This window comes from Gobius niger, assembly GCF_951799975.1.
Source record: "Gobius niger genome assembly, chromosome: 18".
In the NCBI taxonomy this organism is placed as follows: domain Eukaryota; kingdom Metazoa; phylum Chordata; class Actinopteri; order Gobiiformes; family Gobiidae; genus Gobius; species Gobius niger.
The window spans coordinates 28349595-28363386 of NC_136869.1; the positions used below are offsets into that span (position 1 = coordinate 28349595).

The window sequence follows — 13792 nt, forward strand, 5'->3', positions numbered from 1 at the left end:
ATATTAGGATTCTAAATAGATTAGTCAGTTAAAAGCTAAGCTAAAAAGGTGGGTCTTGAGCTGCTCTTAAAAGCATGTTCGTTCTCTGCAGCCCTGAGCTCCTCCTCAGCCCTGAGCTCCTCCTCAGCCCTGAGCTCCTCCTCAGCCCTGAGCTCCTCCTCAGGTGGTTCCAGAGGCGAGGGCCGTAATATTGGAAAGACGCCTCACCATGAGTCTTTTTGTTGACTTTAGGAATAACTACGAGGCCCCTGCCGGAGGAGTGAAGGGGCCGTGAAGGTTCGTAAGGTAAAAGCAGTTCTGAAAGATAAGAAGGACCAAGACCATTAAGACATTTAAAAACCATTAGAAGAACTTTAAAATTGATCCTGAAACACACGGGGCCAATGCAGCGATTCTAAAACTGGTGTAATGTGGTCCCGCCTCCTGGTCTTCATCAGGACACGAGCTGCTGAATTTTGTAAGAGTTGTAAACCTGAGATCCAGAAGAGCAGAAAGCAGGGCATTACAGTAGTCGATACGACTGGTGATAAAAGCATGCATGAGCGTCTCCGTGTTGGCCCGGGAGAGAATGGGGCGACTCTGGCTATGTTCTTTAGATGGTAAAAACCTCTCTTTGTGATATTCTTAATGTGTGGAATAAACACCAGCTCAGAGTCAAAGATCACACCCAGGTTCTTCACCTGTGAGGAAGGATTCATAGACAGTGACTGTAGTTTGGGTAAAAGTCTCTCTCTCAGGGCCGATGATTAACATTTCAGTTTTGTCCTGGTTAAGCTGGAGAAAGTTTTCTGCCATCCAGAATTTGATTCTAAAATGCAGTTAAAAAGTGCATCTATTGGCCTGGTGTCATCAGGAGACATGGAGATGTATAACTGTGTATCATCAGCATAACTGTGAAAGTGACTCCATGTCTCCTGATGACATCACCAAGAGGGAGCATATACAGGTTAAAAAGCACTGGGCCTAATGTTGAATGTTTGAAATGTTTAGTTTCAGCGCTACAACTCCATTCATGTCATTTCCCAGGCCTGCTAAATAAATAAAAAATCGTCACATCTTGGGCTCAACAGCTTTATTAACGGCGTGTTATTGCGTTACTACACTTTAAAACTGTCCAGTATTATGTTGGGCCATCATTACATAACTGTGAGTATATCATGGCTGGTGAATCGTCCTCTGCCACCTTACCTGACTCCGCTGTGGTCTGTGTGTGGCAGCTGCCCATCCTGGTGTCGTTCGTGGTCAGCCTGTACTTCCTGGAGTGGACCGACATCTTCAAACCAGCCAAGTCCGGGTTCACGTGCCACGACCGGAGCCTGAGCCTGCCCTACATCGAGCCCACGCACGAGGTCATCCCACTGCTCATGCTGCTCAGCCTGGCCTTCGCTGGACCCGCCATCACCGTAAGCACCGCCCACGGACATATGCTTCATATGATTTTGATTGTGTTTCTTTTATATCTGAACTATTTCCATTGTAGATTCTCACTGAAGGCTTTGAAATGAACTCATATAATTATGATACATTTAATTTGCCATTGCCGGGTACTTAGCTTTAATTCGGTTTGTCAAAGCGGAGACAGGAGCTCCAGTGAAAAGCAAGACAGTACGATGTAAACATGAGCCTTTTGCTCCACACCAAACGCGGCCGACGCCTCCAAAGCGTCAGGTTTACATTTAAAGTACATGGAGGACGCGCCTCGGGGGGGTGTCCAGAGGTCCCGCAGCGTGTCACGCGCCTCCTGTGCGGTGCATTTTGAAGCTTTTCACTCCAGGGCTTCATGCACGGCCAACGCTAAAGTTGGAATTGTTGAAATCTTGGGAGAAATTCACGAGCATCGACCAATCAGGAGCTTTCCCGACTGTGACGTATGTTGTAGCCGAGCCATCGGGCAGATCCTCTGCCGGCCTGCAGATGTAAACAAGTCAGGGAGGTTTAGCTTCATTGTGAACCGGAGCTACAGCAGCTCTGGGACTTTTACAAAGACACAATTCAGTGTTTCTTTATCTAAACACCCAGGATTAAAAATGGCGACAATAAAACTTATTTCAGTGGTTGAATCTGCGCTGGGAATGTGTTTGGGTGAGGATGCCTGTTGTAGCATTACCACCGGAGAAAGCTTATGCTAGAAAGAACCGTTTAACAATGATCACACACTGAGCTGGGCTGGCTGACTTTGTAGTTTATTGTTCACATTATCTACAATTAGCTCCGGAAGAAAACCATAGCTTGTTAGCTCAGTTAGCTCGCATCGAGCTCTAGTTTTCTCCCATGAAAACAAGCATTATGCACTAATAACGTAAATGAAGCTGTAACGACATAGAGCAGCCTTTATGATGGTCACACACTGAGCCGGGCTTCACACAGTTGAGGTTTATTGCAGACTTTTAATCAACAATGAGCTGTAGGCGATTGTAACATGCTAACCGGGCTAACCGGGCCTATAGCCACTTGCTACCAGCACAAAATATGTGCCATATTCAATCATATGGGCAGGATGTCGGCTTAAATACTGGGGAGATTTTGTGTTGACCATGGGGATATAGTTAAAGATCCACAGGACATGGTAGTAGCAAAGAGGGAGACTAGTCTGTCCCAAGATGGACGAACACACTCTGAGCTGACACACGGCCAGAGCTTCTTGACACTCGGTGACATTTGTGACAAGCGTCTGACGTCAGTAAGCACAAGCGTCCAACGACAGGCTTGTGTAGTTGTACTCGCACTGACTTGGCGCCACTATCAGAAAACTGTAAAACAATTGTTTTTGTTTCCTCCATCATCCCATGTTCATTCATAGTTTCATGTTTTCAATGAGAATCACACAAAGGAAATAGTTGAGAATAAAGAAAAGATGATACATTAAAAGTGCTTCCAAACTTTTAACAAGCCCTGTATTGAAAATAAGGCCTTTCATACATAAAAATCACCAAAATGTCCTATATTTGTGGCCACTGAATCATAGTGAGAGTCTGAATCATAGTGAGAGCCATGTTTGTAGATTTGGGATATTTAATATTAGAAAATGTTGAGTCTGTAGGAGCTGATGTTGCAGATGTTGTCGCCCCAATGTGAGAAAAACACATTTAAAAAAAAACTTGAAGTTTAAATTTACCAAGTGATTCTCTGGAGAAGTGTTGAATCAGTGCCATAATCAGAGTTTTGATGCAGTGTTTCCTTTTAAGATGATGAAGGATCGCTTGAATGTATGATCCCACAGACAGAAGATACAGCGCTATGCTACATTTTATCCAGTGTACCAAGCATGAATTCAATCTGGAAGACTGGGTTTCCTCCTGTCAGACATACTCACGTAAATGCACACTCCCTTACAGAGCCTGTGACATTACAGAGGGAGGCTCACTGTCCAGCAGAATACAGACAGAGCCATGTGACCAAAGTAACAGCCAGAACATTCAAAATCATCAAACCGGAATTAAATCGAAACTTTTTGGAAAAACAAATGACTTTGAGTGCATACGTCAAAATTTAAAAAAGGGCAGGTGCGATGTGGTAACTAAAGTGGTAACTATGGTAACTGTCAAAGTGCTGTTTATTAGACTTGGTTTATGACTAAGCTGGTCTATTAAGATGAAACAGAAAGTGGCATATATGGAATGCTTTCTTCTTCAGCATATGAAGTAAGGTCCAACTAGAAATGCAATGGCTGCGCCATTGCGATTGACTGCGGAATTGCAGGAAGCGAATGCAGAAATTGCATAAACTGTTCAAATTGCATAAAATGCTTAATTTGCATAAACTGGTAAAATCATAAAATGTCATGTTGCATAAACTGTATAAACTGCAAAAAGTGGTAAAATGCACGAATGGGATAATTCGCATAAATCCTAAATGGTATAAACTCTTAAGTTGCATAAACGCTTTAAAATGCATAAACTGGTTAAATCCCATAAAGTGGTTAATTTGCATAAATTATTAATATTGCATAAACTTTTATATTGCATAAACTGATCAAACTGCTGAAATGGCCTCAGTGCTTGATTGGCAGAAGCTGCACAAATGGCTGAAAGGCCTGGAGTCTCCCCATTGGCTGGATTCCCCCATACACACTAATGCGACAGGTCCACATACACACTAATGCAAACATTTCAAACTCCCGTATAAAAAAACTGGAAAACTGCAGAAGGCCAATTTTTTCTCAAAACCCACAAGTTGCATAAGCTGAACATGCACAAAGTGCAGAAATTGCATAAAATGCAGAAAAAAGTGCAGAAAAGCATGGATTTGCGGCAGCCCCATTATAAGTCAATGGGAAAAATCTCCGACATTTTGGCCGATTGCGGAAAAAACGTAAATTGCAGAAGTCCCAAAAGTAATAGCACCCTTCTCCTCAACATGCGGAACGTTTTGATGCATAACTTGCATGAATTGCACAAAGCATGAAGGTGCTGAAAGCTCTAGAAAATCGGGAAAAAGATGGAAGAGGAATAATAATAAAGAACATGAAAACCAATAATTGACTGCGGAAGAATTCCGCAGTCAATCAATTAACTTTTCAGTGGTGGTTAATCGTTTTACATCCTAAGTTTAATGCAGGGTTGATGTTTTGGATGTTTGATATTTGGACTGCTGAATTAAGTTAAGAAGTATCTCATTCAGAACTTCCATGCAAATGGAGACTGAGATCATTTTTTTCTCGAATGTGATGATGTCATAATCTCAGGTGAAGGTGCTTCCCTGCCCTGACCCGTGTCTTGTGTTGCAGATCATGATCGGGGAAGCCATCCTGTTCTGCTGTGTGTCCCGTCGGAGAGGGGGCGCAGCGGCCGAAGCCAACATCAACGCGGCCGGCTGCAACTTTAACTCCTTCATCCGCCGGGCCGTGCGCTTCGTCGGTAACAAGCTCGCTCTTCCTCCGTTCGGCCGGACGCTTGTTTTTTTCACCTCGTCCATCTCTCTTTCCCTCAGGGGTGCACGCGTTCGGCCTGTGCGCCACTGCCCTGATCACAGACGTGCTCCAGCTGATGACCGGGTACCCCACGCCGTACTTCCTGACCGTGTGCAGACCCAACTACACCAGCCTGAACGTGAGCTGCGAGCAGAACCCTTACGTCATGGAGGACATCTGCGCTGGGCCTGACCCGGCCGCCATCACCCAGGGCAGGTCAGCACTGTCACAAACCTGAGCCCGAAAGACATGACTTTTTATGGAACAAAGGAGGCTGGCTGAGGCATGGATGGGAGAAGTTGACGGAACAAGGACTGATTAGTTGGTATAAGTGTTTGGGTGATGAAAATGTGGTGTTTTATTGTGATTAGCTTTTAGCTTTGTTGTGTTGAAGTGTCCAAACCGCTGTAAACTGAAGAGAACAGCAGGGCTTTGAAAGGATTTCCTGATTATCTGACACATTCATTACTGCCTGCTGTGTTTTTCAGTTTTATAGCATTTACACGTGTTGCTAATGTTTGTGGTAGGAAAAGCAGAAACTGTTGTGATCATTTTGGGTGAAATGATTTGACTCCTTAATGAGATTAGATGAAATAATCCTTTACTGATCTCACTATGGAGAAATTCACTTGTTACATTCAGCTCTCAAGAAACAGTAAATAGAAGTATATTATGTACAATGAGTAAAAAAAGCTTAAAGGGACAAAAAAAATGTTAATAATAAAAGAGTTCAAAGTTTACCGTCCTAGTGCAGGGGTTGATAAAGGGACGCTGATACAGAGATTATTGGATGTAGTTTGTAATTATTTCACATCTGTGATTGCCTTTGAACAAGCCATCATGCAATTCAGTTTTCTTAACCTCTAAACCCCCACCTGAACTGAGCGCATTTGATCCACAGTGGATCAGTCATGTTTCTCCGAAGCTGCTGTGGAGAAATTCACTTGTTGGCTTTGTTTTGCTAAACATATTAGCTCAACATTACCTTTCTCTCATGGAACATGGCTGCTAATCGCCAATGGGCGAGCACTTGTTTAATCAGATCAAGTTATTTTGTTTTGAGTGTAATCCATGTGTAGCCGTGCGTAGCTCCTCCTTTATCAAAGCAATGCAAAAGCTCAACTCTGCTCAAGGTTGGAGCCGTTTGGACCCCCATCACAGATATAACAATACCTGTACTATTGCCACGCTCGAGGTGACGTCTGCCCTTGTCTCTGGTGCCAGTAGGAAGCAGTATTCAGTGTGGTGTAGTCTTAGCTGCAGACTGCTGGACTAAATTTAGCCTCCGTTTTTGGCACAGCTCTGTGTTCTGTTGGCTCTGAAAGACTGTGTTTCCACTTCAGCACACGCATAATTCAGATTGTCTTGTGGAACCGTAGTTAAGGTAGAGGTTATAACAGCAAGTAGGAGTTAGACCCGGTTACTTTGATGAATATGGGCCAAATTACCAACTAAATATTCATAATGGATAGAGCCAGGTTTGAATGTACATAAATATTTATTACTTACAAAGATTTGCTTGGAGAGATTTTGGATCGTTTTTCTTTTTTTTTAATAATCTACTTAGTCGTGAAAATATCCATATAAATTCAAATTGCTGCTTTGTTTATTGGGATCAAAACTAGATAAATCAGGCAGAAATTAGATCAAGAAAAATCCCTGTGAAAAAAAAATCCTTCAAAATATTGTCTTTGTTGTCTTGGATATTTCTAATGAAAATGCTGGAGTGTGATTGAGTATCACCCAGAATCAGAAAAAAATCCACGTTTTGTATCAAATGCGAGTGTGTCCCCACACACCTTTTTCGCTGGCATCTTTAAGAAAGTTAATGACCACGTGAATAGCAAACGTGGCAGTATGTGTGAATGGATACGTGTGGGAAACATGCTGGAGAGATTTCAGACCAAATCCCAAGGCAGAGTTTGGTCTATTTTTTTTTTTTTACTTTTGCGGTAAAACCAAGATGTTAAGGGAGAAAACAGGACATAAATCTGGGCTTTTTATCCTGAAGCGTCTCAACTTAAGCTCATTTTATGGCATTGGGTTCCAAATAGGGCTGGGTACCATTAAATGATACTAGTATGGTATCTGGAAATCCAAGATCCAAGTTGGATTGCCCTAGCCTGGTCTTACCATATCCTCGTACTCATTTTCGTACACAGGGTCTGGATCTTCACAATTGAGCTCCGTTTTTGTGGGAGGGGTTCTGATTTCTCAGTCTAGATGACAAATATTTGAGTATTGAGTATCGGAAAAAGTACTGATCAGGCATCGGTATTGAAATCCAAGTATCGTTAAACTACTGATATCGAAAACAATGAAACAATTCCCAGTCCTAGCTCAAAATAATAAACATAAACAACAAAGAGTTTGTTACTTTGAGTAGGTTTCTTTTCTTCATCAATTCCATCTAGTGAAGTTGTTTGTGGAGGTTACACCGAGAATGGATTTTTTTCTGATTCTGGGTGATACTCAATCACACTCCAGCATTTTCATTAGAAATATCCAAGAAGGAGAAGCACAAATGTTGAGTTCATAAGCCTGTCAAACTATATGTGAAACCCAACAATGCGGTTTAGACACACTTCCTCTGTACGTGTGCGTAAATCTCCTCTGTAATTCTCCCTGTGAAGCTGGCGGTGGTGCTTGGCGAAGTGGAGCTGGATGCGGAGAGGCTGCAGAATCAGTGGGGAGTGGGGGAGCAGCGCTGCAGAAGTAGGTCATGGAGCTGAAAGAAGACTTCTCTCTCTGCCAGGGGGAGAGGCGCTGAGCTGGGGGAGAGGCTGCAGCAGAGCCAGGCTTCAAAGGCTGGGGCAGAGGGACATGATGATACAAGGTCAACTAGAACTAAACACTGGAGATGTTTGGATTCAGTATGGAGTTAGTAATTAAAGCCGTTGTTAGCGCCCCGGTGGCTTCTCGTTTTCTTCTCGGTTTTGTTGCCTCTCAGCAGCTCTGCATTCTCTTCTCTCAAACTAACTTCTAATATGTTTCACATTTCCCCTCTTTGGTCGTTGATGTGTTTAAACCAATTCATATCAGAACATGTTTACTGAAGGTTTAGGTAAAAGAAAATTACTGAAGAAAAGACAAAAAAAAAATGTATTCTGTCCTCATTTGGGAAAGCCATTGTCTCTTCGTGGTACTTGATTTGATAAGTTAGAGGAAACCCCTGTAACTCAAGAAAGAAGATGAAGAGGAATTAACCACTATTTCCTTTTGATTTTCTTCTTTTACAGAAAGTCCTTCCCTTCCCAACATGCCACTCTGGCGTCGTTTGCTGCGGTCTATGTTTCGGTAAGACTGACCTGTGTCAAAAACATATTTCATCATGAAACGCACATTGACGTGTACGACACTGTAGTGAGGTTTTAACAGTGTAACCACACCTTTATTTAGGCTTGGAATCCTAAAGAGCCTAGCTCACCGGCCTGGAGACTAGTTGGAGACTCGAGTTGCTGCTGGTCAAACGTCCCCTTAAGATAAGGCGAGTCTCCAGGTAGTCTCAGGGAAAACAGGTTTGATTTCAGCTAAGACTGCATGTGGTCTGCATGGTCTCCGAGAGATCTTTGTATGGTCTCCAACAGATCTTTGTATGGTCTCCGAGAGATCTTTGTATGGTCTCCGAGAGATCTTTGTATGGTCTCCAAGAGGTCTTTGTATGGTCTCTGAAAGATCTTTGTATGGTCTCCGAGAGATCTTTGTATGGTCTCCAAGAGATCTTTGTATGGTCTCCGAAAGATCTTTGTATGGTCTCCAAGAGATCTTTGTATGGTCTCCAAGAGATCTTTGTATGGTCTCCAAGAGATCTTTGTATGGTCTCCAAGAGATCTTTGTATGGTCTCCAAGAGATCTTTGTATGGTCTCCAAGAGATCTTTGCATGGTCTCCGAGAGATCTTTGTATGGTCTCCAAGAGCAAGAAGACTAGTTGTTGAACCCGTTTCTGTGACTGAGGAGGAGATCTCACGCTATGAGACTCCATACACTCAAATAGTGTTTGCGTAGACCTCTCGGAGACCATCTGGAGACTCCCCTGCAATGGGACCTGTTTGTTTTCACTAAGAGAGACTCGCCTTATCTCTGGGGCGACAGTGGCACAGTTGGTAGAGCAGGCTGTCTCATGACCGGAATGTCGGGGGTTCGAATCCCAGCTCCTGAAGGTGCCCACTGTTGTTGTGTCCTTGGGCAAGACACTTCACCCACCTTGCTTCCAGCGTACACTTGTGAGTGGTTCCTTGCTTCCAAAGCGCTTTGGGCCTAATAGAAAAACGCTAGTCTCCATGTGGGTGAGATAAGCCCTTTGTCAGTCTGACACTCTTTCTGGTGAGATAGGCTCTCTAGTCATTCAGGTCATCAGTGTGCAGTAAAGATGGAACTGCAGACCTGCTGGGACCGATGGGAGCTCTGGGGCCCACTCTTTACCAGGATGGTTTTTAAAAAGTAGATGATTGAGTTGAAACGTGCTTCCTCTGCATCTTGTGTACAGATGTACTTCAACAGCACTCTGACCGACTCGTCCAAACTGCTCAAGCCCCTGCTGGTCTTCTCCTTCATCATCAGCGCCATCATTTGTGGCCTCACGCGCATCATCCAGTACAAGAACCACGCCGTGGACGTCTACCTGGGCTTCCTGCTGGGAGGGGCCATCGCTGTTTATCTGGTACTGTTTCTGCCTACTATTTTATATTGGAGCATGGAAACCTCCAGTTTTTAGCAGCCCCCCAAAATACATTCAAGCCCTTATGACGTGTGAAGGTATTTAGATATCATGAGCTTGGATAGACATGAATGACTCGAAACTATGGGATCAGTGTAGTTTTACACTGCACACGTACAGCGTCATTGCTAATGTGAGCATTAACCTGTTACTTGCTGTCCCCCCTGATCAGGGGGATAGGGTTATGATTAGGGTTTATTTCACACATATTTTAGAACTAGAAGGTCTTCAAATGAGGATCACACTGGCTGTAAACTCTCCAGTTATTATGCTTTGAGATTAGCATATGCATAATTCCAAACCCTAATCCTAGCCCTAAAGTGGCAGGTAAACAGGTTAAAGGTGCACAATGCAACTTTTTATGTAAAAAAAAAAAAAGCATATTTCTGGTAGCTCATCGGAATGGACTGTATACAATGAAAACCTACTATGAACCCTAAAATAATTGTTCCTGGAGCGTCCTACAGGCCATCTGAATGGCAAGTAAATGCACTATGCAAATCACCCAAGCAGCCGCTGGGTCATATAAAGGTCAAATACACATTAATAAACTTTGTTACTTTTTTTTTTACATACAAAGTTGTATATTGCACCTTTAACTAATCAAGGTTGGGGGATAAACTATTATAACAGCACAGTAATGCCACTGTTGAAGGTCTCAGTGTTTATTTTAGTTTATGAAGTGCTAAATGACCGACAGTATAGAAACATATCTGTAAGGGACACACCTACAGGATATGTTTCTATCTGTAGGTGAAACATAAGGACCACACTTTTTTTTTCACTCCCCGCAAACCAATTTCTAACAGAGACAAATAATCAGCAAGCCATTTTTAAGAAAGTGTTGTGGTATCGGTTGGCCTCGGGTATCGACGTTCAAACCCCGGGTTGGTATCAGTATTGGAAGTAATAAACTTGGATCAGTGCATTTTTTTCTTCAAAGCACAACTCCAAATGTGTTACATTCCAAAGTGGTAAAAAAAAACACAAAAACAAACTATAAAACCTTGACTTAGCATAATATAAGTTTGTATGAGTATGTAGTCTGGCAGCTGGTGGCACTCCACAGCAAGCCACTGAATTGGACTTTTGGCCGCCCGCATAAACTCTCTCTCTCTGTTGCAGGGCTTGTTCGCTGTGGGGAACTTCCAGCCCAGTGAGGACAGCAGCTCTACCACACCTCCACAGCCCCACCGGCCCCCCTGCTCCCTGCCCCACATCAGCCAGGAGGCCGTGCTGCACCACATGCAGATGAAAGCCATGGCTGGAGAACCTCTGCTGCCCACGTCCCACTCCGAGGGCTTGCTCCACCGCGGCCTCCCCCCACAGCAAAGACCCGAGGACGGACTCAAAGCCCACGCTGAAGGGGACGCGCTCTCCCCTCGCAGTCCGCAGAGCAAAGAGGCCTACATGGCCTTCAGCCACACCCTGCCCCGCGTCCACACCCCGCAGGCCATAGCGGCGTACGAGGAGGCGGCACGGCGCCACGCTGCCACTCTCCACCACGCGTCCATGGACTCCAGTCGCTCCAAACAGCTGCTGTCACAGTGGAAAAACAAGAACCACAAGTGTTCCCTGCAAGTTCCCGATTCTTTCTCCTCTTCCCTGGACTCCTCGTCGGGGCAGTCCTCCCAGCACGCCCCGCACCACGGTAGCATGGACCACCTCCACCCCAGTTCAGAACCAGCCACAATGGGCCTAAACGGGGGCTTTGATTGCCACTCGTACATGGCCAAGTTAGCCGCAGGCAGTAGCACTACTTTACCAAGCAACTGCAGCGGAATCACTGGAGGGGCCCGGATAGCTCTGCAGTCCAGGCCCGGGTCTTCTCAGCTGGTCCACATCCCGGAAGAAGCTCAAGAGAATTACAACGCATCCCCGAGGTCAGTGCCGGGAGGGGGAGGGCCGCCACCCAATGACGGCGGCAATGCAGGGCAGGCACACTGGCAAAAGGTGGCAGAGAAGACGTGCCGGACGAGTGAGGCCCAGCCCAGGATAATGCAGGTGATCGCCATGTCCAAACAGCAAGGTCTGCTCCAGACCCACTCCAAAAGCTTAGACGAGTCCAGCATATGCACAGCCGCACCCAGCTGCCAGGGCCCGCCGCGGTACAGAGCGCTCGCCGAACAGGACAGCTCCAGCATCTCAGGAAGCACAGGCGCCATCGTCCGAGTCGAGGCGCACCCTGAGAACAGCAAACCCATCATTCAGCCTCCCTCCACAGATGGGAGCGGGTCGTGGAGGTGGCGGTCTCTGGACCACGGGACAGGCATGCGATGTGGAGCGGGGCTGGACCCGGGAGGAGGCGGCCCCGGGGCTCCAAGGCAGTCATTCGAGATGAACGATCTGAACCGGGATTCGGAGAGTTGCGAGGGGTCTATGGAGAGGAAACGGCCCAACCACGTGGTCACCACCTCGGCCACCATGTGCAGCCCGCCGGTGGTGACGGTGCACACGCAGAGCACCCCGGGCCAGGCCGAGCAGAGGGTCCATCCTGCTGCGCTGTCCACTATTCGGGTCACTCCTGGGGACGGCTGCTCCGCGGCGGGGGCAGAGAGCGCCTCTGAAACACCCTCGGTCGCATCCAGCCGCGAGTCCACACTCCGGAGAAAAGCCAACAACGCTATCCTGATCCCGGAGAGGGCCAACAGTCCGGACAGCACACGGAATATTTTCTACAAGGGCACGTCCCTAACACCGGCTTTTAAGGAGTAACTGTAGCAACACCCAGGGCTCCCACTCCCCTGGGAAAGTGGACTTTCTTCACTTTTTAGTTTTTATTGGACAAAGTTACTATTTTTATGAAAGATGTGTTTTTGACCTGGCAGTTGATCAAATGAGCTGTTGTTATTTTCAGCAAATATGCAGCTAAATAGAGCATAGGAATTAGTGCACCTGGATAAAAGTGAAAAGTGCTCAGCTTGTAGTTCTGGTACATTTGTTGACCCCATATTTCCTGAAAAACTCTGTGGGAGCCTTGCTGTAGCCACGTACACTTTCTCGTTTCAGCATGATTTTGTCCGTGTTTGCACTGAGCACAAGTTGACCTGCACAAGCACAAGTGCACATGTCTTTGAACCATCACTGTGCTGTTAGCCCCTGACCACCTCAGGAGGCCTTTACTGCTCTGTCTTTAGTGCAGAGGGAAAAACGTAGCACAGCATCCGAGGTTGTAGCAGGCTCGGTCAGTCCCTGTGAGTGTGGCCCCGTTGTTCACACTGTAAATAGTCTACCGCTGAAAAGATAAAAGGTGCTACTGCACTCATCACTTCCTAAAGCCCAGAGGAATTCTTTTGCTGAGTGGACAGCACTGAGACACAGATGTGATATTTTGTACAGTCTTATGTACAGGTGACATTGAAGATACTGTTGGAACCATAAGTGTGCTTAGCCTCCTCCTGTAGCGATTCAGTCCAATATGCTGTGACTCAATGAGATGCGTTCACTGTCACAAGGGCAGAGGACTCTAAAGCTGTCTATGTCACAGATCCCCTTCTACAACTCCAGTAGAAGCAGCTTTTATACATAAACATTGCCAAAAAAGTGTTTTGTACTAAATGTAGCTGACAATTCTGATTAGTAGCTATTAGCACTGCACTCAGAGACACTGCCAAATGCTAATGCTATGGTGCAATGTGACAGAATCTTTCATTTAAACCTTTTATGTTCGAAACACATTCTTCTTCACAGTAATTTAGATCAGTCATAAAACATTCAGCTTTTCTCCACAGTATTATTTTAGTATAAAGCCTGAGCATTGGTGTTAGCATTAGCATATTCAGTACCTTCAGAGCTAATCTAGCATAGCAACTGCCCAAAACACTGTTGAAACAGCTTATAGCTAAGTAAAGGTTTAATATTGTGAACATATACTTGATCCCAGAAAAACACCATCAACAATGTAGCTTTTTGTCACTTTAGACATACATGGAGGCTGACTGTAGTAACAGGAGTTACCAGTGTTTGTTGGTAAACTGAGAGACAACAATGGCGGCTGATTTGAAGCTGTTGTAGCGTCTTCATTGGCTCCACAGAGGGCTGTCCAAGTCAAAGGAAAGCTGTTTCTGCCCCAAATCGGTTTCATTTGGGGAAAAAATCTGTAATTAGTAAAAGTGAATGGAAAATGTTCTTCCAAAAGTAGAGGCACTACCAGCAGTGGGTGTGT

The 13792-nt window shown here is 45.2% G+C and overlaps 1 protein-coding gene across 1 annotated transcript in view; it reads left to right on the forward strand.

Annotated features, from left to right (window-relative positions):
- plppr4b (phospholipid phosphatase related 4b) overlaps window positions 1-13548 on the forward strand; it is a 35750-nt gene extending 22202 nt beyond the window's left edge. Inside the window, exons 2-7 of the mRNA XM_079575929.1 lie at window positions 1218-1403; window positions 4727-4856; window positions 4930-5125; window positions 8149-8206; window positions 9397-9570; window positions 10753-13548. Coding sequence (XP_079432055.1) covers window positions 1218-1403; window positions 4727-4856; window positions 4930-5125; window positions 8149-8206; window positions 9397-9570; window positions 10753-12342 — 2334 coding nt within the window. The 3' untranslated portion in view covers window positions 12343-13548. The remainder of the gene's footprint in view (window positions 1-1217; window positions 1404-4726; window positions 4857-4929; window positions 5126-8148; window positions 8207-9396; window positions 9571-10752) is intronic.
- The last annotated feature ends 244 nt before the right edge of the window (window positions 13549-13792 follow it).